Source organism: Leiobunum rupestre, chromosome 9 (assembly GCF_980474605.1).
Source record: "Leiobunum rupestre chromosome 9, qqLeiRupe1.1.hap1, whole genome shotgun sequence".
NCBI classification, from domain to species: domain Eukaryota; kingdom Metazoa; phylum Arthropoda; class Arachnida; order Opiliones; family Sclerosomatidae; genus Leiobunum; species Leiobunum rupestre.
Window position 1 is genome coordinate 11,118,760 of NC_143392.1, and position 24,767 is coordinate 11,143,526.

At 35.4% G+C, this 24,767-nt stretch overlaps 1 protein-coding gene across 3 annotated transcripts in view; it reads left to right on the forward strand.

Moving 5' to 3' along the window:
- sowah (ankyrin repeat domain family member sosondowah) overlaps positions 1-24,767 on the forward strand; it is a 35,782-nt gene that overhangs the window by 1,815 nt on the left and 9,200 nt on the right. For 2 of the 3 annotated variants that reach the window (XR_016473701.1, XM_090158035.1), the window contains exons 4-7: positions 24-242; positions 308-337; positions 409-503; positions 17,704-17,818. Coding sequence is in view for 2 of the 3 variants with exons in the window: in XM_090158035.1 (XP_090014161.1) it covers positions 24-242; positions 308-337; positions 409-503; positions 17,704-17,818 (459 nt within the window). In the remaining variant the exon portion in view is untranslated. Of the gene's footprint in view, positions 1-23; positions 243-307; positions 338-408; positions 511-17,703; positions 17,819-24,767 lie in introns of all 3 variants that reach the window. The other variant, XM_090158036.1, reaches the window with a different exon arrangement.

Consider the following 24,767-nt stretch of genomic DNA (forward strand, 5'->3'; position numbering starts at 1 on the left):
CCCTTTATTTTATTGATTCTTAGAAGGCAGCGCGAGATGAAGAAATATTGGTCATGTCATTGAGCCCCGGCATTGTGAAAGAGAGAGCAAAGAAAATCAATAAAATGGCATCCGAAGTTGATGTCTCGATGAAATCACCCGCATCAAATAGTCTTTCCTCAAATCTCTCACGTTCTTCTTCAAGCATTTTTTCTTCTTCCAGTCAACTAAATAGCTTATCAGGACTTAGAAGAGCACACAAAGTAAGTACATTTTACCACTTCAAAATCATTTTATTATGTATTAATCGGTTTTTACATGAAATTAGGATGATGAAGATGCCACATCTGTTACAACGGTAGGTTTTTATTTAGTGAAATTTGTCTTATTATTTTTGAAACTTTTAATTAAAAAAATTCTTAATATTAGTTGGATCCGAACAGTAAACAGTGGGTTTTACAAACGGCCAAGGGGGATTACATAGCACTGGTTAAATTGTTACAAGAGGAACCAAAACTAGCTGGCTTTAAGGTGAATATAAATTTTTTTATACATAGTGCCTCGCTTCGTTTGATAAACATAAAATTTCATTTTCGGCGATACCTTTTAACCCATAACATGACCATAAGAAGAATAATTCCGCTTAAATGAAATCAATCCAATCCTTTAAATGTATCCTAATGACTCTCATCCCCCCTTTTTCTCGCAATTATATTGACATTCCATTCCAGAAAAAGTCGTTAGAATGACTAATCTGGTACAAATTGGTTTTCAATTAAATTGGTGGTTATTTTTTCCAAGGGATAAAATTAAATCGATGTTCTCCAGGAATTAGATTGTGGAGGTTAATAGGAGTGGTTGGTGATGTTTATCTTATTTGATCATATTAAAACATTTCTGGTGGTGCAAATATTTTTAGCAGAGGTAGGGTACCTTTCTACTCAAAACGAGGGGGACACCAGAGGGAGCGGGAGAGAGAAAGGAATGGGGCTAGAGGGAGTTGGGGCTGAGGGGGCAGGCTAAATGGTTGGGAATTCCTGGGAGACCGGCTTCGGTGGAGTGCTTTCTCTGGTCAAACTTCTCATGCCTGCCATTTGACTTCTCCCTCTTGACGGCCTCGGAATCTCGATGGGGAAGCGACCTAGCAGAGGAAAAGTTAACTACTCCCCGCTGAGATTTAAAAAAAGTTCTTTTTTTATGACCTTTTTACTTTTTACTGCGGAAGTTCTACGACTCCTCTCCGCCCCCTTCCCTCCACCCCTAGGACGTACTAAAAGGCTATTTTCACCCTGAAAATTTTAAAGAATTTTTATCTCAAAGTATAGATCGTTTTAGTTTTACAATATCAGTAGTTTTAAGCTTTTCACACTTAATAAAAGAACTCAGTTAATTTGAACTGAAAGAATTGCAATTTGGAGAATTCGGGCTTAAAATTCCTCATAGTAGTAGAATTTAAAAAAGTTCATCGATATCCAAATTTGATCTAGTTTTAAACCATCAAGACCAACTTCAATATATAGGGACTTGGCAGCGTGACGGAGATAATACGTCATCCATACTTTTTCCAATTTGTAAAAAAGTATACCAGAATGGCGGCCATAGCCAAAGCTACGGCATGACGTCATGCTGCCAAGTCTCTATTGTATATATTACGTACTATCGTGACGTCATCTTCGCGTTTGTGGAAAGCTAGTGACAACTTAGCCTGCTCATGGGTGATGCCTGTGTTCGTTGCCATGGAAACGCGTTTAGGTCGGCCATGACCTTAAGACGCCCATGACGGTCACGTGATACATTCGCAGGATCATGTTGTGTTTTGCCTCGTGAAAATGTCTTGGCGGCCGTTTTAAGGCGAGGCTTAGCTAAGACCATAAGTGTATTATATTCTTACATAAGTGTGACACTATCTATTCTTCACATGCAAAAGTTTTACTGAGAGCTATTCACAAGACAGACTACATTACAGGCTTTGTCGCCGTTTTACGTCCGCTTGCTAACGCGTCACACGTAGCCTTTGACAGCGCCTCGCTAGGGGGAGATTTTCTTCTTGTGATGACGTCACCCCGTTACTAGCTTTCAGTAAAATATTCCCCAAAGTGACAAACTGATGGAACAATATTATAGACTTATGCCCACCATGGACTAAAATTTAAAGTCCGTGTGCCCACGAAGCTACGAAACTATAAAGTCCAGGGGGGCTGAAAAGATAGTAGTCACGTGACTTTGCGGATAATTGCAACGCCATCTATCCTAAGAAATACGAACTATTATTTATTTTATTTTTCTAATGGTGGTTTAAATTTTGATCGATTCGTCTAAATTATCTTTTTATTATTATTATTTAAAACATTTTGTAATAGAAAAGTGTAAGTTAATTAGCTGTTTGTAATATCTGGAAGGAATAATGTTTTTCTTTAACGTCGCACGGCCAACTATGAACAAGAGTTACCGAATCGTAGTCGGCTGTGAAAAGGTAGTCACGTGATTTTGTTTTCCCATTTTAACAAGTTGGTTAAGACCAAATTGACTTTATAGTATCGCCTATACCCAACCATGGCACTGTAACTGAAACTAATGATTTTAGAGTTTATGAGATTTGATGACGAGCCGATACTATCCCTTGTCCGCACTCCGGTAATAATACCAAGAATACAAACAGTACGGGATTTACCCCGATACAAACTCGTTTACTCCATACTCTACACGGTTCCATCCCCAAAACATTAGCTTCCTAGATACATTAGTTCAACCATAAATCGTACCAAAAAAAGACCTTGTAAGAAAAACGGTAGATAGTCCCATAAACTTTCTATTTATATAAAAATGCTAATTTTTGAAATAGAGGAACCCAGATACAGGGAAGGGGAAACCAACGTTATCCAAAGAGCAAAGAAAAAAAAGTAGTGGGTGTGTCCGATGAGACAGTGTTGTCTGTTGGGGAAATTTTTCTCTTCATCCATCCATCGGCTGAGTTCCCTCCGCAGCACCGTCTCCTCATCAATATGGAGGAGCGACCGAGACAAATTGGTTTCGCCACTTCCCCCCCCCCCTGTCGACGCCCCCCTTCTCCGATTCGAATTTCTTTTCTGCCACGGGTGGCGCGCGCTACGTACGTACGCTGGAAGCCGAAGACATTTTACCGGGCCAAGATTAGGTATCCACCCCTTCGGTATCTATTATACCCGGATTGTCGGGGACCCATCGATTCTCTGTCTTTTTTGCGGGTCCACTTTCTCCTCGCTCTGGTCCGCTGCAGCCAGCGTAGATAAACACACACATGCACGCGCGGAATTGGTCATTTTTAGCGACTCTCGGTCCCTGTTTAATATATTCAGTATTGGGGCTACTTGGGCTCGCCGCCGTTGGGAGGCGCTGTCTACTGTTATGCTAATGCGATCGTCCCACTACCCACATTGAGTTTTTAATATAAATTCTACTGGTTTGTTTAACCTTGCTCGTTCCCCTTTCAGTTTTCCCCTCGGTTTACCACCCCTGAATAGGTCCCCTTTGTTGGCTTATAAGGAGGGGATACATTGGCGGGATTTTATTTGACGATACCGTTTTGATTTTGTCTCCCTGGGTTTTGTTTAACTTGTATTTCCTCTCCCCCCTCTCTCCTTTCTCTAGTATGGGGTTAGTTTAAAGGGAAACTAACACAATTGGTGTTATTTTGAAATTCGGTTCGCTTAGTTGTAATTATGGATGTTATGGGGTTAGTTTAAAGGGAAACTAACACAATTGGTTTTATATTGAAATTGGGTTCGCTTAGGTTTAATTATTAATGTTGTTGGGTTTGTTTAAGGGAATCTAACTGTTCTAACACAATTGGTTTTATATTGAAATTGGGTTCGCTTAGGTGTAATTATGGGGTTAGTTTAAATTGAAACTAATCCAATTGGTGTTATTTTGAAATTGTGCTCCCTTGGGTTTACTTATGGATGTTATGGGGTTAGTTTAAAGGGAATCTAACACATATGGTGTTATTTTGAAATTGGGTTCGCTTAGGTTTAATTAGGGATGGTATGGGGTTTGTTTAAAGAGAAACTAACACAATTGGTGTTATTATGAAATTGGGTTTGGTTTGGGTTTAATTATGAAAATTGTGCACGTTATGGGTTTAGTTTAAAGGGAAACTAACACAATTGGTGTTATTTTGAAATTGGGTTCGCTTAGGTTTAATTAGGGATGCTATGGGGTTTGTTTAAAGAGAAACTAACACAATTGGTGTTATTATGAAATTGGGTTTGGTTTGCGTTTAATTATGAAAATTGTGCACGTTATGGGTTTAGTTTAAAGGGAAACTAACACATATGGTGTTATTTTGAAATTGGGTTCGCTTAGGTTTAATTAGGGATGGTATGGGGTTTGTTTAAAGAGAAACTAACACAATTGGTGTTATTATGAAATTGGGTTTGGTTTGGGTTTAATTATGAAAATTGTGCACGTTATGGGTTTAGTTTAAAGGGAAACTAACACAATTGGTGTTATTTTGAAACTGTGTTTCCTTATGTTTAATTATGGAAATTGTCCATGTTGTGGGGTTTGTTTAAAGGGAAACTAACGTAATTGGCGTTATTTTGAATTGTTACCTTAGCTTGGATAAATTATGGATTTTTTTAGTAATGTTATAAGTAACGCAATACATGAAAATATGGCACATGCCATTTCACACTATGCTTTTTAATGAGTGTTTAGCCAATGATTGTGATTAAGGACTGGCAACGTTCCACGAATTTTTAAGTCTTTTTAACTTAGGGGTTTAGCATTCCATGTGAAGTCTCACAGTGATTTGTCAAACGATTTTCTTTCAAGTTAAATTAACATTTCTGTGTATATTCGAAATTATGTATGACGGTAACGCTAAGTCACAAAATGAAATTCAAGTATTGAAACGACGGTAGAAAGTTTACAAACAGGGATTTCTAAAGATACCAAAAAGTATTTTCATAATTGATTTTGTCTAATTTGGTGATTTATTGTGGAGATACGGTATATGAGGTATTGACTCTTGAGGTTTACAAAGTTTGACCTTGACCCTTATTTTAACACCTCGTATATCTGGAATAAATCAACGTAGAGACACGAGGCTTTTTCGGCTTGTATATTGTACGGTAGATAATAAAAAAATAGTTTAATTGCTTAAATATTTAATAATAATCAATTAATCAGCCAAGTTAATACCCAAAGCACCACCTTAGGCCTAAGTCATTAAGTGACTTTTATTGCCATTAATTCTGGTGGCCGGGTTACAATGCGTAGGAGGGTGGTGGCCAGACCTATATGCAACGAGACCAAACAGCTTCCTACACTAACTAATATATTCCTAAAGGTTACAGGAATCCATACCTCTACTTGGAATGCTTATCCTGCCGTATCGCGTATGATAAAATCACTCTGACCCCTTTGCGCGCGCTCCCCTCTCACGTAGTGGTTTGTTAAGTTAACATAGGGACGTCCAAAAAACCGTCCGCCACATGGAGACGAAAATCTGCCGTGATAAGCATTCCAAGTAGAGGTATGGAATTATGCCGATTATCATTAACTTATATCATAAAGTAATGTACCATGGGATTATATGTTACTTATGGTACAACTTAACCCCAAAATTATAACGTCTACTCCATTAATTTTTAATAATAATTAAAAATATATAATTTTTTTGTAATATTTATTTTTTTTATTTTCCATGCTCTCTTGAAAATATAAGGACTTTATTTCTGTAAGTCTTTTCATTATTTTCCAAAAATAGTTGCAAATTTTTTGACAATTATTTTTATTTTTAAATAGGGGGTGAGTTAAAATATCAGCTATCTATTCATTGAAAAACTAATTGACATATTTTTATTCAACTGGGAACATGGACTCTCTTTTAGTATGTAAGTATCATTTGGTTTTAAAATTTTATTTAATTTTAGCCTATTTGAAATGGTTGGTTAATTGAAATCAAGTGTTTTTAATTTTAATTTAAATTACAATATATTTTATTTTAATTTTCAAAAGTAGACTCAAACTAAATAGTAAATACTTATTTTGTTTAAGAGTTAGCAACTTTCACAAATTTACTAGGTTGGAAAAATGACAATGATATTTAAAAAGTGCACAAGAAATTTTGTTTAAAAGATTAAAAAAATATATCAGGGGTCTAACCCGTTTACAAATTGAATTGCATATATTTACAGATCCTGTTACAATTTTTTATCGATATAATAAATTTTATTTTTTTAAAATTAAAACTTTTTCCAATTTTTAATGTTATCTACTCCAGGTCCTAAACAATTATTTTTATCGGTTGCTTTTTTTAATATTAATATTCTGAATTATTTTCTATTTGATTTTTACTAGGTTTTATGAGTTATACATTAACTTCGAATCTGTAAAACTCATAAAACATTGTAAAAATCAAGTAAAATTAAATATTTCAGAACATTAATATTAAAAAAACAACCGATAAAAATAATTGTTTAAATCGCGAATTAGGACCCGGATTAGATTACATTTAAAAATTGGAAAATACTTCATTTTATAAAATTTAAACTATAGCAAAAGCTATTATTTAAAAACCAATAAATTCAGAAATTAAACCAATTTAAATAAAATGAATTTGATTCATAAAAAAAATCAGAAGTTCCAACCCTGTTTATTTGAACTATGTTTAAAGGGCCACATGATCATTTGAAAATATTAGTCCTAAATTTCAAATAGTTCCTCTCTTACCTTACCTCGTAGCAGTAGGTAAAACCTATCATAAGCTGGTACTTTTGGGAAACTTGGCTTGAAATTTGGCCTACAGAAGCGTTTAACCCTCTGTAGTCCAACTTGAGGTACAAAATTTGGAAACTTCCTCCTTGGTGATAGAAACCATTATTCTTGGCCAAAACTAATTTTTTAAAAACAAAAAAGTGTACTCGCACCACGGTGGGTAAGAAATGGTTACTGGATTTCGTTTTAAGCGAGTGACGCTACGGGGCGCTGTTTGTTTTTGCTACGACCTTTCGACGGAGAAAATTTCGCTTTTACTTTTCGACTTTCTCTCCACTGATTCATTGACTAAGGTTGGAGGGACTGCATTTCAAATTTCCTTTTCGTGAATGAGGTATAGTCCGTGAGGGGTAGAAGACCCCGGGGGAGGGGAGGGCTGGAAAGGGGGCTCTTGAAAAACGAGCTTTTGGCAAGTTCCGATTGACTTCATTACATTCTTGTTAGCTTGTCAAACAATTATCCGCAATCGTTCAAACCCACTTTGGACATGCCAATTATTTTTACATTCCCTTCGGTTTTTTTAGTAAGCCTTGGCCATATACGTTCCTGTGTTACCGAATTTACGGAATAACTTAATTTACGAAATTATCGATTTTCCAGTATGATATTAATTAAATTAATTTTAATTTAATATTTCCCCAAATTGATACACCCTAGTAAATTTCACTCAAATTTAAACCCCCTTGGCTCTCCTGTATAATATCGGCGCAGGCTAAAATATCAATGGGGTAGTAGTTACTAATAATTTTAGAAAATCACAGAAACGGGTCGAAATCATATGTGACAATGTTTCACTTGTCAGTTTGTCAGAATTTTTCGTGATTTAAAAGGATCTTACGCAATTTCCTTAATTTTCCCTTATTGGTCAAAAAATTCTGTGACAATGTTTCTGTGATTTTCTAAAATTATTTCCCATTACTACTTCGTTTTATACACTTGATTTTGTTCAAAGTCGGGCGTCATGTAGACCTATATGAGATATGAAATTTCCCAAAAGGAGACGTTGCACTACCCATTAGATTTGCCATGGCAACCGAAAATGTTTTTGACGATTTTAAAAAAAGTCTCCATTTAAAAAAAGCATGGCATTTTCTCGGTTTCACAGGGTCCTAGCTACGAAAATTTAAAAAGAATTGAAATCACGAAACGGTAATTTGGACCACAGTTAGATAAATGTCATCAAGTTTGGGCATATTAGAACATTTTAGGGGTAAAATTGTAACAATTTTTGGGTAAAATAAGGAAAAAATCTTATTTTGGTTTTAAGTGGTCAAAACCATTTTCGGTTGCCATGGCAAATCGAATGGGTAGTGCAAAGTCTCCTTTTTGGAAATTTCATATCTCCAGTGGAAATAACAGAATTTTTTGACCAATAAGGGAAAACAACGGAAATTGCGTAAGATCCTTTTAAATCACAAAAAATTCTGACAAACTGAGAAGTGAAAATCACTGAAACATTGTGACAAATGGGTCGAAATCACAGAAATCGTAAAAAATGAGCCAGGAGCTAACCACTTCCTTAAACTCGGTAACACCGACTACAGCGAGTACAGCCTTTGGTAGTGCTAAGTCTGTAATCGATTACGTAGTTATTTTAGTACAGTCAAAGCTATGGGCTTGTACACCGATTACGGATAGTGGTCAGCCCCTCAAAAATGGGTAGAAATCACAAATCGTTGAAACATAGTGACGAATGAGTCGAAATCGTTGTTGAAACATTGTGAGAAATCCTTGAAAATTACTGGAACCTAGAAGCAACAAACACCACACCCCACACATGGGCCAAATAATGATAAATCCAGGACATGACTCTACGCGAAAAACCCGTCCAATAGCGCTAACACCCGACCACTATTGCCCCCTATTGGGAAAAACGCGCGATCGCGGACCTACGTCATTTTCGGGGCATATTTTTTAGGGGCAGTTTTCAGAAATAATACACGTGGTCGGCGTAGTAAATATCCTGGAATATTTATTCACAGTTATCATATCTAGTGTGGTTATTAAAGTAAGTACTTATTTTTAAACGTACTAAGTTCATAATTAGTATAATATATATAATTATATAATACTTTCCTAGAATAGTTAAAATTAATCTAAAACTGAGAGGCCAATATGGCAGGATTTTTGAATAACAACCGCCACTTATTTTCGAATTCCGATTTAGTCAACACAAGATGGCGTTCCGGAAACCGGAAATTTCTGCTTGATTTTGCTCCCAATTTTTTTTGTTTGCTCCTTTTTCCCCGCTACAAAAATGGCCGCCTGTTACTTTTGGTGGACGACCAATTTAGTACGTGTGAAGGTACCAGATTCATGTCCTGGATTTATCATTATTTGGCCCATGCCCCACACAAGGAGAACGCTACCCGTCAAAAGTCGTAGATTTTCTTGTGTACATTTTTCATTGGCTCGACGCTTTAGCGCCTGCTGCCGTCGGAAGGGGAAAATTCGGAAATTGCCTTCCCCCGCCTGTAAAACGTTCAGCGTAAAGGCTCGTGACGCTCGTCCAATGAAATTCGTACACAACCCTTCGTTAGCGTGTTTAAAGGCTAGCTGCGTTCTCCTTGTGTTTGTTGCTCCTAGCTGGAACGTTGTGAAAAATCACTGAAACTTATCGGAATATTGTTAAGTAACAAAAATCACTGAAACTTATCGGAATATTGTTAAGTAACAAAAATCACTGAAACTTATCGGAATATTGTTAAGTAACAAAAATCACTGAAACTTATCGGAATATTGTTAAGTAACAAAAATCACTGAAACTTATCGGAATATTGTTAAGTAACAAAAATCACTGAAACTTATCGGAATATTGTTAAGTAACAAAAATCACTGAAACTTATCGGAATATTGTTAAGTAACAAAAATCACTGAAACTTATCGGAATATTGTTAAGTAACAAAAATCACTGAAACTTATCGGAATATTGTTAAGTAACAAAAATCACTGAAACTTATCGGAATATTGTTAAGTAACAAAAATCACTGAAACTTATCGGAATATTGTTAAGTAACAAAAATCACTGAAACTTATCGGAATATTGTTAAGTAACAAAAATCACTGAAACATTGTGACAAATCACTAAAACATTGTGACAACCCATTGAAACATTTTGAAAAATCACTGAAACTCATTGAAACATTTTGAAAAATCACTGAAACTCATTGAAACATTTTGAAAAATCACTGAAACTCATTGAAACATTTTGAAAAATCACTGAAACTCATTGAAACATTTTGAAAAATCACTGAAACTCATTGAAACATTGTGACAAATCACTAAAACATTGTGACAACCCATTGAAACATTTTGAAAAATCACTGAAACTCATTGAAACATTTTGAAAAATAACTGAAACTCATTGAAACATTGTGACAAATCACTAAAACATTGTGACAACCCATTGAAACATTTTGAAAAATCACTGAAACTCATTGAAACATTTTGAAAAATAACTGAAACTCATTGAAACATTGTGACAAATCACTAAAACATTGTGACAACCCATTGAAACATTTTGAAAAATCACTGAAACTCATTGAAACATTTTGAAAAATAACTGAAACTCATTGAAACATTTTGAAAAATAACTGAAACTCATTGAAACATTGTGGCAAATCACGGAAACTCATTGAAACATTGTGAAAAATCACTGTAAAACGGAATATTTTTGGTAATTCGGTAAACAGGTGTATACAATATTTAATAGTGACTAATTTTTAAAAAGCGTTACTGAGAGCAAGTGACCTCCTGACTTACGAAATAGAGTAATTACCATAAATAAACAACTTCGAACTTAAACACCAAATGAAATTATATGGCTTTCTAAAGAAGTTGAAAAGTTAATTTATTTGGCCCTTTACAACGCAGCTTGATAAATGAAAAAAGTAATCAGTAAAAAAGTTACCAGCAAGTCCCCTGCTCCATTCTTTAAATTTGTCTAATTCGTTTTTTGTTTTTTTTTGGGGGGATCCTTTTTTTAAATAAAAGAAACGCTCAATTCAATATTATAGTCCATTTTGCAGTTAGCGAAGCATCGTGGGTGTTATATTCTTGCGCCAAGAGAGGCGCCTATGGGGCTGGGTCCAATTAGCCATTGGCGCCCCTATGCCAACATCCACACTGCCATCGCCAACCGACAAAAAAATAGTCCATTTTACTACTATACCCCGTCTTACGATCCGTGGTATCTACGTCTGTCCTCATCATTGTCCGTTCCGGCATAAATTCCAATTAGGATTGTGTTCCGCACTCGCTTCTATCGGGACCTCTTACTTTCCCGGGGTAGAGAGCGTAAAGCTATTTCCATTCAGTTCCCTTCGATAAGCCAGTGGTCCAACTGCACTCTCTCTTGAGCTTTCTCTCTCTCGCTCCGTGAAATGAAAAGTATTTTTGAACGACAGACTGGCGGGGTGCGCCTTATATGGCCCATTTGTCAATGTCCGTTTTTTCGCTTGTCCAGTTTTTCTTGGTAAGTGGGTTTGACACCCGTCTCCATTTCGTTTTTCTCCCCTCCCGAATCCGTCTTTGTAAAACCCTCCCTCGTTCCTTAGATATACGTTTAACTCCGATTGATAATGCGCTATTATTTATGGTGGTAATTTTCCCTCCAAAAAAAAACTAATTTTCGAACTGCGATTGCTATTTTCTCGTTTTAAATTTCTTCTCTGACGTATTGTGTCATTATGGGAATTTCGAACGCTTGTGCTGCCTAAGAAAAATCCTTGGATGCTTTTTCGTATTACTCCAAAAAGAAAACTGTTGAGTATCGCCACCTATCGCGAATTATTTTAATTTTATCGCCCAACGAGAAACTCCGTAAAATTTTTCAATTTAACTGGCGAAGATAATAACTTTTAAATAAATAATACCTTTACATATCTTAAAGATCAGGGCTGGTTGTTATAAACCATGGTTTAATTCATGGTTTAAACCAAGTGATTGTTTTTTAAAAACCAATGTTTTTTTACTTAAAGGCCTAGGTTTTTTCTGCCTGTCCCCCTTTAAATTAACTTAGTGGAGCACAAATACCCTGGTGGTAGGCCAACCGCTGAACATGTTGGCCTAATTTAAAGGGGGACAGGCAGAAGAAATTTTAGGCCTTAAACTAAAAATGATTCCAAAATGTCTGTACATTTTCTTACAAAAATGATTACATTTCTAAAACATTTACAAGGCGACCGCATTTCCTATATTTTCAATACCTTCCTACAGGAATCTATACCTCTACTTGGAATGCTTATCCTGTCGTATCGTGTATGGTAAGATAACTCTGACGGCTTTGGCCCCGCCTACGAGAGAAAATATCTCTACTGCTCGCGCTCCCCTCTCACGTTGTTGCTTGTTAAGTTAACAAAGTGACGTCAAAAAACCGTCAGCCACATCGAGACGAAAATCTGTTGCGATAAGAATTCCAAGTAGAGGTATGGATTCCTGCTTCCTATAAATTCCTTAGATTTTCACATGTTGTATATAACCCAAAAAATTCCGTCGTTTTGTACCCTTCGTCATCCTATATTTCACTTTATTTTATCTACTGTTTTTCTATATTTTCCTTTAATTCGCTTGAAAATTTCCTATTTCTTCTATAAAATTTTCGAGGCATTTTCCTGGCCACCCTGTATTTATACAAAATCAAAAATGAAACTAAAACTTTGTTCTGGTCACGTAAGACAGCTAATAATACTCATATTCATTTTTAGTTGATTGGTAATATCATATGTATGCACGGTTAAACAAAAATAAAATAATGCAGTGTTTCAAAAACCTGTTATAAACCCAAAACAAAACCAGATTTTGGGTTTTTATTAAAAAAACCGGGTTTTTTTCTGACCCGGGTAAAGATGTTTATTATAAATTTACGATTAAAATTGGACACTTAGCCTCGGTCGTAAGCCGGTGAACGTGTTCAATTCGAGAGACTAGTTCTTGAAAAGCTTGCAAATATCTGGCAATTTTTAAGTCCCCGTTTATAAGCTTTGGAAATCTCAACCAATCGGATCCGCTGTCGAAAATGACATCTAGCGAACCATTCAGTTACTATACTAAAGCCGCCACTTGCTTTATATATTCGACTCCTATAACAAAGTGCTGCCATCTAGATGAGACAGTCTTATAATTATTCTCTACTCAAATAATCCGATCCCATTGTGGGTTGGTAAAAAGACGTTAGAGATTTAACCTGGAAAAGTCGGCGAATTTTAAGAAATAGTACAAAAGTCGGCGAATTTTAAGAAATAGTAAAAAAGTCAGGAAATTTTAAGAAATAGTACAAAGTCGGCGAATTTTAAGAAATAGTACAAAAGTCGGGAAATTTTTTGAAATAGTACAAATATCAGGAAATTTTAAGAAATAGTACAAACGTCAGGAAATTTTAAGAAATAGTACAGAAGTCGGCGATTTTAAGAAATAGTACAAAAGTAGGGAAATTTTAAGAAATAGTACAGAAGTCGGCGATTTTAAGAAATAGTACAAAAGTAGGGAAATTTTAAGAAATAGTACAAAAGTAGGGAAATTTTTGAAATAGTACAAAAGTCGGGAAAGTTTAAGAAATAGTACAAAAGTCGGGAAATTTTAAGAAATAGTACAGAAGTCGGCGAATTTTAAGAAATAGTACAAAAGTCAGGAAATTTTAAGAAATAGTACAAAAGTAGGGAAATTTTTGAAATAGTACAAAAGTCAGGAAATTTTAAGAAATAGTACAAAAGTCAGGAAATTTTAAGAAATGGTACAAAAGTCAGGAAATTTTAAGAAATAGTACAAAAGTCAGGAAATTTTAAGAAATAGTACAAAAGTCAGGAAATTTTAAGGAATAGTACAAAAGTCAGGAAATTTTAAGGAATAGTACAAAAGTCGGGTAAATTTTAAGAAATAGTACAAAAGTCGGGTAAATTTTAAGAAATAGTACAAAAGTCGGCGAATTTTAAGAAATAGTACAAAAGTCAGGAAATTTTAAGAAATAGTACAAAAGTCAGGAAATTTTAAGAAATGGTACAAAAGTCAGGAAATTTTAAGAAATGGTACAAAAGTCAGGAAATTTTAAGAAATGGTACAAAAGTCAGGAAATTTTAAGAAATAGTACAAAAGTCAGGAAATTATAAGAAATAGTACAAAAGTCGGGAAATTTTAAGAAATAGTACAAAAGTCAGGAAATTAAGAAATAGTACAAAAGTCTAGTAAATTTTTAGAAATAGTACAAAAGTCGGCGAATTTTAAGAAATAGTACAAAAGTCAGGAAATTTTAAGAAATAGTACAAAAGTCAGGAAATTTTAAGAAATAGTACAAAAGTCAGGAAATTTTAAGAAATAGTACAAAAGTCAGGAAATTTTAAGAAATAGTACAAAAGTCAGGAAATTTTAAGAAATAGTACAAAAGTCAGGAAATTGTGTAGTACAAAAGTCAGGAAATTTTGTAGTACAAAAGTCAGGAAATTTTGTAGTACAAAAGTCAGGAAATTTTGTAGTACAAAAGTCAGGAAATTTTGTAGTACAAAAGTCAGGAAATTTTGTAGTACAAAAGTCAGGAAATTTTGTAGTACAAAAGTCAGGTAATTTTAAGTAGTACAAAAGTCAGGTAATTTTAAGTAGTACAAAAGTCAGGTAATTTTAAGTAGTACAAAAGTCAGGTAATTTTAAGTAGTACAAAAGTCGGCGAATTTTAAGAAATAGTACAAAAGTCGGGGAATTTTAAGGAATAGTAAAAAATTCATGGAATTCACTTTTGGTTGCAAATGGAAAACGTTTACTAAAACATAGATTAAAATTTTTGCTAAATATTGACTTAAAAAAGTTAGGGAAAATCACATGAAATGGTCATAGAAATCTTTAAAAGTCGGGCAATTTGAATTAAAAAACTATGGCAACCTTGCTAGATATGGCGCCACGTGCTATCCGCCATGACAGCGCGCGATCTTTTTATCCTTTAATTAGTATCCGCTCTTTGTGGATTAAACTTCTACAAAACTTCTTTCGTGTATTCCGGTGAGAGGTTGTTTCGCGCCCTTTTTAACTGTTCCGGGATGCTATCCCCCCTCTCCAGAGAGAGCTGGTAATGGACGTCCTCAGTGCCACCTTTTCCGTAGCGCCTCGATAATACTTATACTCCTTTTTGGCAAGTTTGAAAATTGAACAAGTTGCTAATCCCCTGACGTAACCGTGTTTCGTGCCGATATTGGACCGTAGGTGGCGCCAGATGCCGAACACTCGTTCCCGCGGCTCCCCCCGACTCTGCCTCCTCTGGTTTCCGTATATATATGTTTCCAAACGATGTTTCTATTGGAGTGGCTCCAGCCCCTGCAAAGTTTCTCTCCGGCATTTTACTGTCGTGCTCACCAATCTCATTTTCTTCCTCCCTCGTGACTCGGCGAACTTTTGTTTCGATGTTTTTTGTTATTTCTTGTAACCGGTCCATTTCGTCGCGGGGGTTCAAAGGATTGTTTCCTTCGTTTTAAAAAGGGGCTCGTTTTTCTCGTACGTACGGGGACGAGATTTGCAGCTTGTGACGTTATAAGTGGGAAACGTTTCGGTGACGTCATTAGGTGGCTTTGACCGAATTAACATCAATAATGTTTTTATTGATACTTACAAGAAGAGTACCCGAGGTGTTTATTGCCGATTTAGTTCAAAGTCGGCCGTAATGTAGACCTATATGAGATACGAAATTTCCCAAAAGGAGACGTTGCACTACCCATTAGATTTGCCATGGCAACCGAAAAGGTTTTTGACCACTTACAACCAAAATAATATTTTTTCCTTATTTTCCCAAAATTTGTTACAAATTTACCCTAAAAATGTTTCAATTTACCCAAACTTGATGAAATTTACCTAAATGTGGCCCAAATTACACATTTCGTGATTTTCAAAATTTTTCCAAATTTTCGTGAAACCCAGTAAATCCCATGCTTTTTTAAATGGAGATTTTATTGTTTTAAGTGATCAAAAACATTTTCGGTTGCCATAGCAACGTCTCCTTTTGGGAAATTTCATATTTCATATAGGTCTACATTACGCCCGACTTTGAACAAAATCGGCAATAAACACCTCGGGTACTCTCCTTGTTAGGGGACTTGGCAGCGTGTAGTATGTAATACGTCACCCATACTTTTTCGAATTGGAAAATAAAAAGAATACCAACATGGCGGCCATAGCCAAAGGTACGGCGTGACGTCATGCTGCCAAGTCCCTATTGTATCTATTATGTATTATCGTGACGTCATTTTCGCGTTAGTGGAAAGCTAGTGACATCTTAGCTTGCTGCGAAGTCCCTATTAAAAACATCGATGATTAATCGATGCCAACATTTTGTTACTGTACGATTTTTCGCGTTTCCGATTTGACGTCACGATGGGCATTCGATGCTCATCACTAAAACCATATCGGGAGAAGATTTATTTTGATGTCTTGACGTCAAACGCGTCGGTGTTTGCAGTTTAGCTGGCAGAGGAGTTGAAATTATACCCCTGTAACTTTAATCAACAATTCTACCGCTTTGTTCTATCATTTTATTGGAATACCCCACCTACTGCAATGGCCATTTTCGCCTTTTTAATAAAAGACTGATCGTTGCAACAATAAAGAATATTGTCGTCAACAATTTCTTTATTTACCAACTCATTTAATTATTGAAAATAATATTTTTCGCTTCCTCTGATTTTCGCCGCCATCTTTAAAATCCGCTCTGACTAGAAATAACAGCGTTCAGTAACTTCCTACGTCACTATGACGACGAGAGCTCATCAAGTAAAAACCGATTTTTCCCATATTTACGTTACTGAACGTACCCTAGGAAACCAATGAGGACTAGAGGTACTAGGCTGATATAATTTTTAGGGGAAGCAGCTAATTTTTCGAGCATCATCTTGGTACACTACTAATATTATTCTTAGACTTCCGCTGATTTTAACAAATTCGTGTTTATTATATAAAATGTGGCGGAAATACATACAGACGATAAATAATGTTATTACAATAATTGTCAATTAGGAATAATTATCACCGAACTGATATTCACAATTATTGTGCAATCCTAAGTTTAGATCTCGGCACAGAGCCTCCTAGTGTCTAAATATTACCAAGTCCAAATATACTACTACCAAGGACGATAACACTACTCAGTTCGAGTATAAATAAATACATTTTTGATATTATATATTATTTTATTAAAAATTATTTTTTCTATCAAAAATTATATATTTTCTCTAAAATTATATATTTATGAAAAATTATATACATTTAAAATTATATATTTATGAAAAATTATATACATTTAAAATTATATATTAAAAATTATATATTAAAAATTATATATTATATTAAAAATTATATATTATATTAAAAATTATATATTATATTAAAAATTATATATTATATTAAAAATTATATATTATATTAAAAATTATATATTATATTAAAAATTATATATTATATTAAAAATTATATATTATATTAAAAATTATATATTATATTAAAAATTATATATATTAAAAATTATATATTATATTAAAAATTATATATTATATTAAAAATTATATATATATTAAAATTTATGTATTGTTTTATTTAAAATTTATTATATTATATTAAAAATTATATATTTTATTAAAATTTATATATTTTATTAAAATTTATATATTTTATTAAAATTTATATATTTTATTAAAATTTATATATTTTATTAAAATTTATATATTTTATTAAAATTTATGTATTGTTTTATTAAAATTTATGTATTGTTTTATTAAAATTTATGTATTGTTTTATTAAAATTTATATATTGTTTTATTAAAAATATATTTTTTCATTTATTAAAAAATAATATATTACATTTTTAAAATGTATTAAAAATATATTATTTTGTAAATACAAGTTTATTTAATTCTAACGATTATTTAATTCTAACAAGTATTTATTTTTATACAACAGTATTGTTCCAAATTCCCAATTCTAAAAAAAAAATAACAAAACTTATGTAAATTTCTCTTATTTGCAGACAGCGTTGCACTGGGCTGCCAAACACGGCAAAGACGAAATAATCAAACTCATCGCCGGGACTTACAAGATTAATCCGAACGTGCGCTCCGTGAGTTATCAGATATATATTCAATTTTACACACGCGTTGAACAATTTCTCGGGGTTTTGTAATAGCGAATGTTTCGGCGTCGAAGGACGCGACTGAAGCTAATCGCTAAACAGTATTAGATTCGGATATAGTCAGTGTCGACGCGCGTTTGACATCTAATGGGCCTCTGCTCTTGAAGGTCGTGACGAATGGCTCTCACCTCCCTCCGTCCTATCACGACGGCTTGTAAAATAACTGGCTGTCTTTGACGCCGAATCGAAATTCGACGTTGTACGTTACGGAACAGGGTGGAATACGTAATTCCCCCAAAAACCCCGTTTTCACCGCGATTTCGTGGATATTTTGTAAACTTTGAAGGGAGTAGAACTAGGGCTGTGCGAGTCCTCTTTTTTGGATTTCGAGTCGAGTCCGAGTCCCAAAAAATTGGACTCACCAATTTGCGAGTCCCACTTTCGAGTACTCATTCGAGTCTTCGAGTCCCTAAGAATTAGCCACGAGCAATATTCGAGTCTTAAATTTCCGAACGAGTCCAGTATGAGCATTAAATTTATTCCGAATCCAATTCGAGTCTTAAATTTATTCGCGAGTCCAATTCGAGTCATAAATTAATTCAGAGTCCCCAATTTGCAGTTGAGCCCTATCTAAGCCTTATATTGCTAAAAAGTCAGAATCATCCTAAAAATTAAATCAGTAATTAATATTTAAAATACTTAATTTACTTATCTACAATTTTTATAATAAGAAGTAATTTTACTAATTTACTAATTTAAGTAATTAAAATGTTTTAATATCTGGAATCTGGATTTTTTTGGTTACTAAAACTTACTACAAGAACTATTCACCATGTGAGTCATGTGACCTCTGACTAAACAAACTGCGTTAACGCTACCGCAGCGCCAATACGGGACTTTTACAAAAAAAAAATAAACAAATAAAAATGACGGACTCGGTGGAAAATAACGGACTCGTCTTAAAAAAATTGGACTTGCGAGTAATTTTTAGGACTCGGTGAACGGCTCGCAAGTCCATTCGAGTAATAAAAATTAAAATATTCGAGTCCGAGTCCGAGTACTCGACTCGGACTCGAGACCGAGTACTCGCACAGCCCTAAGTAGAACCCGAGGGGTCGGACACTTGCAATTATTTTGTACGGGATTTCGGGATTTCGTAGAGATTTTGGCGATTTTATCATTACTTTTTGAAATGATTTAGGGATTTCAATGTTAATTTACCATATAGATTTAAAGATTTTGCGATTTTAGACAAAGTGTACGGGATTTTGGTAAATGTCCGACCCCTCGGTAGAACCCTCTTTGTTCGGGAGAGTGCGCCATAGCTTCTCTCTTTTCTCGCTCATGGCGCTAGTCTAGAAACACCCAATAAAGTACAGCGGTTCCCAAAAGGTGTTCCGCGGAACCCTGGGGTTCCGTAAAAGGGTCACAGGGGTTCCGAGAATTCGCAGCGCGGCCATCTTTGTTTGTGTCAAGAGTTTAAGATGAGTAAAAAAAATGAGTTGGGGTTCCGCCAGAATTAGGTGGATAATTTAGGGTTCCATAACCAAAAACAAATTGGGAACCGCTGCAATAGACGATTTGGTTGTGTATAGAGAGGTAGAAGGCTTAGCCCAATTTTTCATGAACCAGGGCGGCTCATAAATGGTTTCTCTGGCAAACCTGCCAACTTAGTTGTCTGGATAAATAGTGGATTTTTGATCAAAATTATACTCATTTATCGGTTATAGTTTTATACAAACCATTATTAATTGTTCAGTTATGGACTTACTATATTTTGAAATATACTATCTTCACGTAGGCTACGTTAGCTATATTTTGAAAATCGACTTTATGGGGGACGCTTCAGAAAATAGGCCTTCGACCCTCGCAGCAATATTTGAATTTATATGAAAACGAATTTCCTGTCTTGCGTAGTTTCGTGTTTTCGGTTTAAATTCGTCTGCGTTTGCAAGTCCTTCTGAAGTAGCTCTATGCGGTCTTTGTGGAAGTATTTGGCCTGTTTAGCTAGGAATTTATAGAAAGGTCTATTCTTCTATTAGAGGAAGCGTGCCCGCCCTGAAGAGGTTTTCTCACTTGAAATCTTTATTGTTTCATATTTAGTGTTTATTTTTTAAATACACCCTTAATTAACATATAAACAACAATATCCGAGCTATAAATTAATTATTTTCATTATAGTTTGGATATTTATTCAAATATAATTTCTTAATGATGATGTACGTGGTTTTAGATTCACAAAATGTGTTCTAATAGCTATGAGAAGTTAAAGGGGAACGGTCAAGCTTTAACCTGTTAGATAGCCCTATAATCCGCATAAAAATATATTGAGTGGTTAAATTTTAATAAAATTAAGAAATTTCGAAAAATTGAAAAGCGCGCGTCCGCTGCCACACCTGGTGAGAAGTCGGTGAGACAGAAAAACAACGTAAAAGCGCGCGCTGCAGAAGACGCGAAAGATTGGCTTTGCACGTGCGGGGCGTTCCAGTTATACGAGACCTAAGCCTAAATTGCGCGATTTTAAAAGTTAGGATAGTTCGCAAATCGCTCACTAAGGTGCTGCTGGCGCTGGCGATATACCTTAAGATTCAAACCCAAATACTTACTTACGTTACTTTGCGTTTCAACTGTTTAGGCCAAAAACTATTTTTTCAAGACAAAATAAGATACGTGTAAGTTTATTGAACGTCTTGTTGATCTTTTGATATGCAAATAAGGCGATATTTAAAAAAGCTTGGCCGTTTTCCTTTAAGGCACTATCAAAGCAGGGATAATTCCTCAAAAACCACTGTACTTCACACTACGTATAACACGTGGTTAAAAAAATGAGGGGAGGGAATTATGTATTGCCCCAAATTCCTGAAAATGTTATACTCCCTTTAACAATCGATTATGATCTCAATTCGAGGGGGGGTTTAAAACGGTATCGTATCGAGGTGATGTCGTAGGATATCAAGGAACGGATTAGCACCTTGGAATGTCAGCCGTCAATCATAACGCGGAAGGGTCCCTCCCCCCCTCCGCCCTGGGATGCGGGGTTGCAACCCGCCTCTGTCTGCTAAATTTTGGCAGACCCCTTTTGATCGCCTTCCGTGCCCCCCCCCCCCCCCCCACCGTATCCACCCTCTTAGGACGTGTCACAGCCGTCGAGTAGGCTACTTATTACCAGGATACCTAGCAGTCCCTCTCCCCAAACCTAATTCGGATTGGAAAGGGGAGTCATTTTGATATTGTGAAAATGCTCTTTTTCGGGGGTCTAGCCTCCCCGACCAACTCCCCCTGTCTCCCCCCCTCTTCTATATTGAATTTTGTAAACCCCGATTCGTAGCGAGGGGAAAGAAGGGAGTTTAACCAGATTTTCCTAACTCAACAATTCCCTCTGTTGAAGAGCGTGAAGTTTGAATACTTTAATACGGCAGTCATCCGGCAGAGGAGGCGGTATTGTAGAGGGATGATGGGCTTATATGAAATCAAATGTCACGCGTCATAAAGCGCTTATTATTCGTGGCTGATTCCGCATATTTTTAAACCCCTGCCGCCGTTTACACGCGTTGTTGATTTGCTGGCTCTCCGTCAGGTTTGACGCTTTTTCGGTAGCTATTCATTTTGTAAAAAGATAACTTACTTAAGCTTCTTAAAGGCCGACTACATAAATCTTCGGTTTACTCTGTCTTTCACTGGAAGTAGGCTGACTGCATGGCACACGTGTATTGCAGTAAGCCTACTTCCAGTGAAAGACAGAGTAAACCGAAGATTTATGTAGTTGGCCTTTAAGGCGACTGTAACAAATGGTAAAAAATCTTTTGACTTCTTCTAGTACTACTCTTTGACGTTTTTGTCAACAAACCTGTAGGAGTAGTACCATAAGTTTATAATTATGTGTTCACATAAGTATGTCAGATTTCGATCTTCCGCTCGTAGAATAAGAGCATATTTTACGTCACTTCCATACATAGTCGAAATATTTAGTGATAAATAGATAGTTGACAAACTTATGATATGTTAAATCTCCAGTATCTATGATAACTTTCATATTAAAGCTAGACCACTTAGACCAGAGATCTGTGATAGACCTATACACATTTGTCAAGGGTGAAGATCCATTGGTTATCTCCATTAGAGGTTATTTTTTTTTACGTTAAGTCTTAACAGGTGGCGCTAATAATCTGAAACGTAAAAATATTAAATTATCTAAAAACTACGAATAATTTGGTTTTTGCGGTTTTCTTGTGCCGAATTTTTCCCCAAGTTGAACTTTTGTTTGTAGTTTTATACCAAAACTATATATAGTGTTGGAAGTTGAGTTTCGTAATAAATCGGTAACAAAAAGTGTAAAGGATGAAAAAATTAGCCAATAAGTAGATTAGTCCATACCAAAAAGTGTAAATTATCGCCATCTGGTAGAAATAAAAGGCATTGAAATAGAACCTCTAAGGCCTACTAGGCACAGGCCTATAGGCCCCCACCAAAATACAAGAAATCATTATACTCGTGACATAAACTCAGCTTCGGGACACGCGAGTTTTGCGTTTTTATGCTTAAATACTTACATAGGCCCCCACCAAAATCTGCCTTCAGTAAATCCGGTACTTACTCTAAGGGCTTCTTTTGAAATATTGGTTAGCATTTTATAAATTTTATCGACGCTATCTATTGCTTGATTGCTGAATTTATAATGGCATTAGGGGGAATCACTTAAATTTGAATAAAACCGTATTTATTTCACAGTATTCAATCATAAATTTGCCACTTACTGAAGTTTAATGTTAATAAACCCCAAAATACGATTTACTACGTTCTTTGTTAACCAAACCATAAAAATAGTGACGCGCAATTATTGCTATTTAATTCCCAATTGTACGCGTAATAGCGAGTTTAGTAATAAATAACAGGCAACATCTGCAACCGCTGACCCCTCCTACTGAGCTGGAGGGGGTCATTCTTTTGTTAGCCCGTTTCCTCGCCTTATCATTTGATCAAAACCCGCGAACACAGTTTAATCAGGAATCTCTCTTTACCATTCCACCCCGTCCTCTCCTCGGATGGCCGGCCTCGACTGCTGGGCGCCTTTTGACCTCGACGCTGACTCTGCGGTGGAAACCCTCTCCTCTTCATTGTGCGGTTTGCCTGATTATTTTCCGTCCTGCACCCCATTCTCCGTGTGTATATTTACGCCGACTGAATTGTCCCCTTTCGCAGCACGTGAGTATTTTTTGACAAACCCTTCTTTCACCAAGAATGCATTCGGGTTCGCCGAGAATATGTCACCGCGAGAATGTATTTATTGATACTTACGAAGAGACTACCCGAGGTGATAATCACCGATTTGGTTGAAACTAGGTGGGTATGTAGACCTTATGGTAACGTGAAATTTCACCAAGGGAAAAGTTGCAATGGGCATTAGTTTTGCCATGGCAACCGAAAATGTTTTTGACAACACGGTATGTATATTTTCTCATTGAAAATAACATGGCAGGGTTGCCACGGTACCTGGAAAACCTGGAATTCCTGGAAAAGTCTGGGAATTTGAATATGGGTATAAATATCAGGGAATTTAAAATATTAGTCTAAAAATCAGGGAAATGTCAGGGAATTTGATTTCGGTTGAAAAATAGGAAACTTTTACCAAAATATAAGTTAAAAAATACAAAATCTTGGCACAAAATAAGTCAGGGAAAATCTCCAGAGATGGTCAGGGAAAACCGGGAAAAGTCAGGGAATTTGATTGCGAAAAAACTCTCAACCCTGCATGGGAATCTGAGCGCTTCCAAGGGTACCCCCCTGTGAAAAATTTAAAAAAAATTTCAAATTTAAAAACCAAAAAAAAATAAATCAAAATTGACAAATGAAATGAATTTTATGATATTTTGATGAATTTTGGTCAATTTGATCAAAATCGTAAAAATTGATCAATTGTTATTTTCAATGGGACAATATACAGACTGTGTTGTCAAAAACATTTTCGGTTGCCATGGCAAAACTAATGTCCATTGCAACTTTTCCCTTGGTGAAATTTCTTGTTACCATAAGGTCTACGTACCCACCTAGTTTCAACAAAATCGGTGATAATCACCTCGGGTAGTCTCCTCGTTAGAGACGATTTTTAACGTTGGTACCAATCCCCTTCGTGTTCGAAGTGTAAGCTACCCTCCCCCTAAGCAAATTAATCGGACAGGTGAGACGAATTTCGGAGATCTTACTCTAGCAGTAAAATTCTTTCCCCTAAACAAAATTACAGGCCTGTTGCTCAGTCACTTTCCTCACTTGAAATCACTTTTTTTAATTATGTCACTAAATTCTAGGAGCAACAAACACAGCAGCCCCACGCAAGGAGAACGCAGCCAGACTTTAAACACGCTAACGCAGTGATGTGTACAAATTTCATTGTAAATAAAATGTACACAAGAAAATGCATGACTTTTGAAGGGTTGCGTTCTCTTTGTGTGGGGTGCTGTGTTTGTTGCTGTGTTTGTTGCTCCTAGCTAGTCACTTTTTCAAAAACAGTATTCCGAGGTGGACAATTAGTGTGAAAAATAGTTGAAAATTCCGGCCTGGACAAAAGTGAATTTAGTGGCCATTAAAAATTTTTACGACAAAAAATTGTAAAATAATAATAAAACATATTTTAACACAGAAATTTCAGATTTGGGCTACTTAAGGCATAGGAATGGTCAGATTCTTATTAACATTAGAATAGTCAATGTTTTTGGAATAATTAATTCTAACATTGTAAGTTCGGTGTAAACTAAGACATTTTTACATTAAACTTCTGAACAATTTAATTCCAATTACTTATTTAAGCTTTGAAATGCAATTTTTCTTTATTTTCCACTATTTGCCACTGGTTTGGACTTTCCTCCAAAGAATATGGCTTGTTAGGAACACTGTTCAAAAACTATTTATCACTTTTTTAGGATTTTTGGGTTTTTATATTATT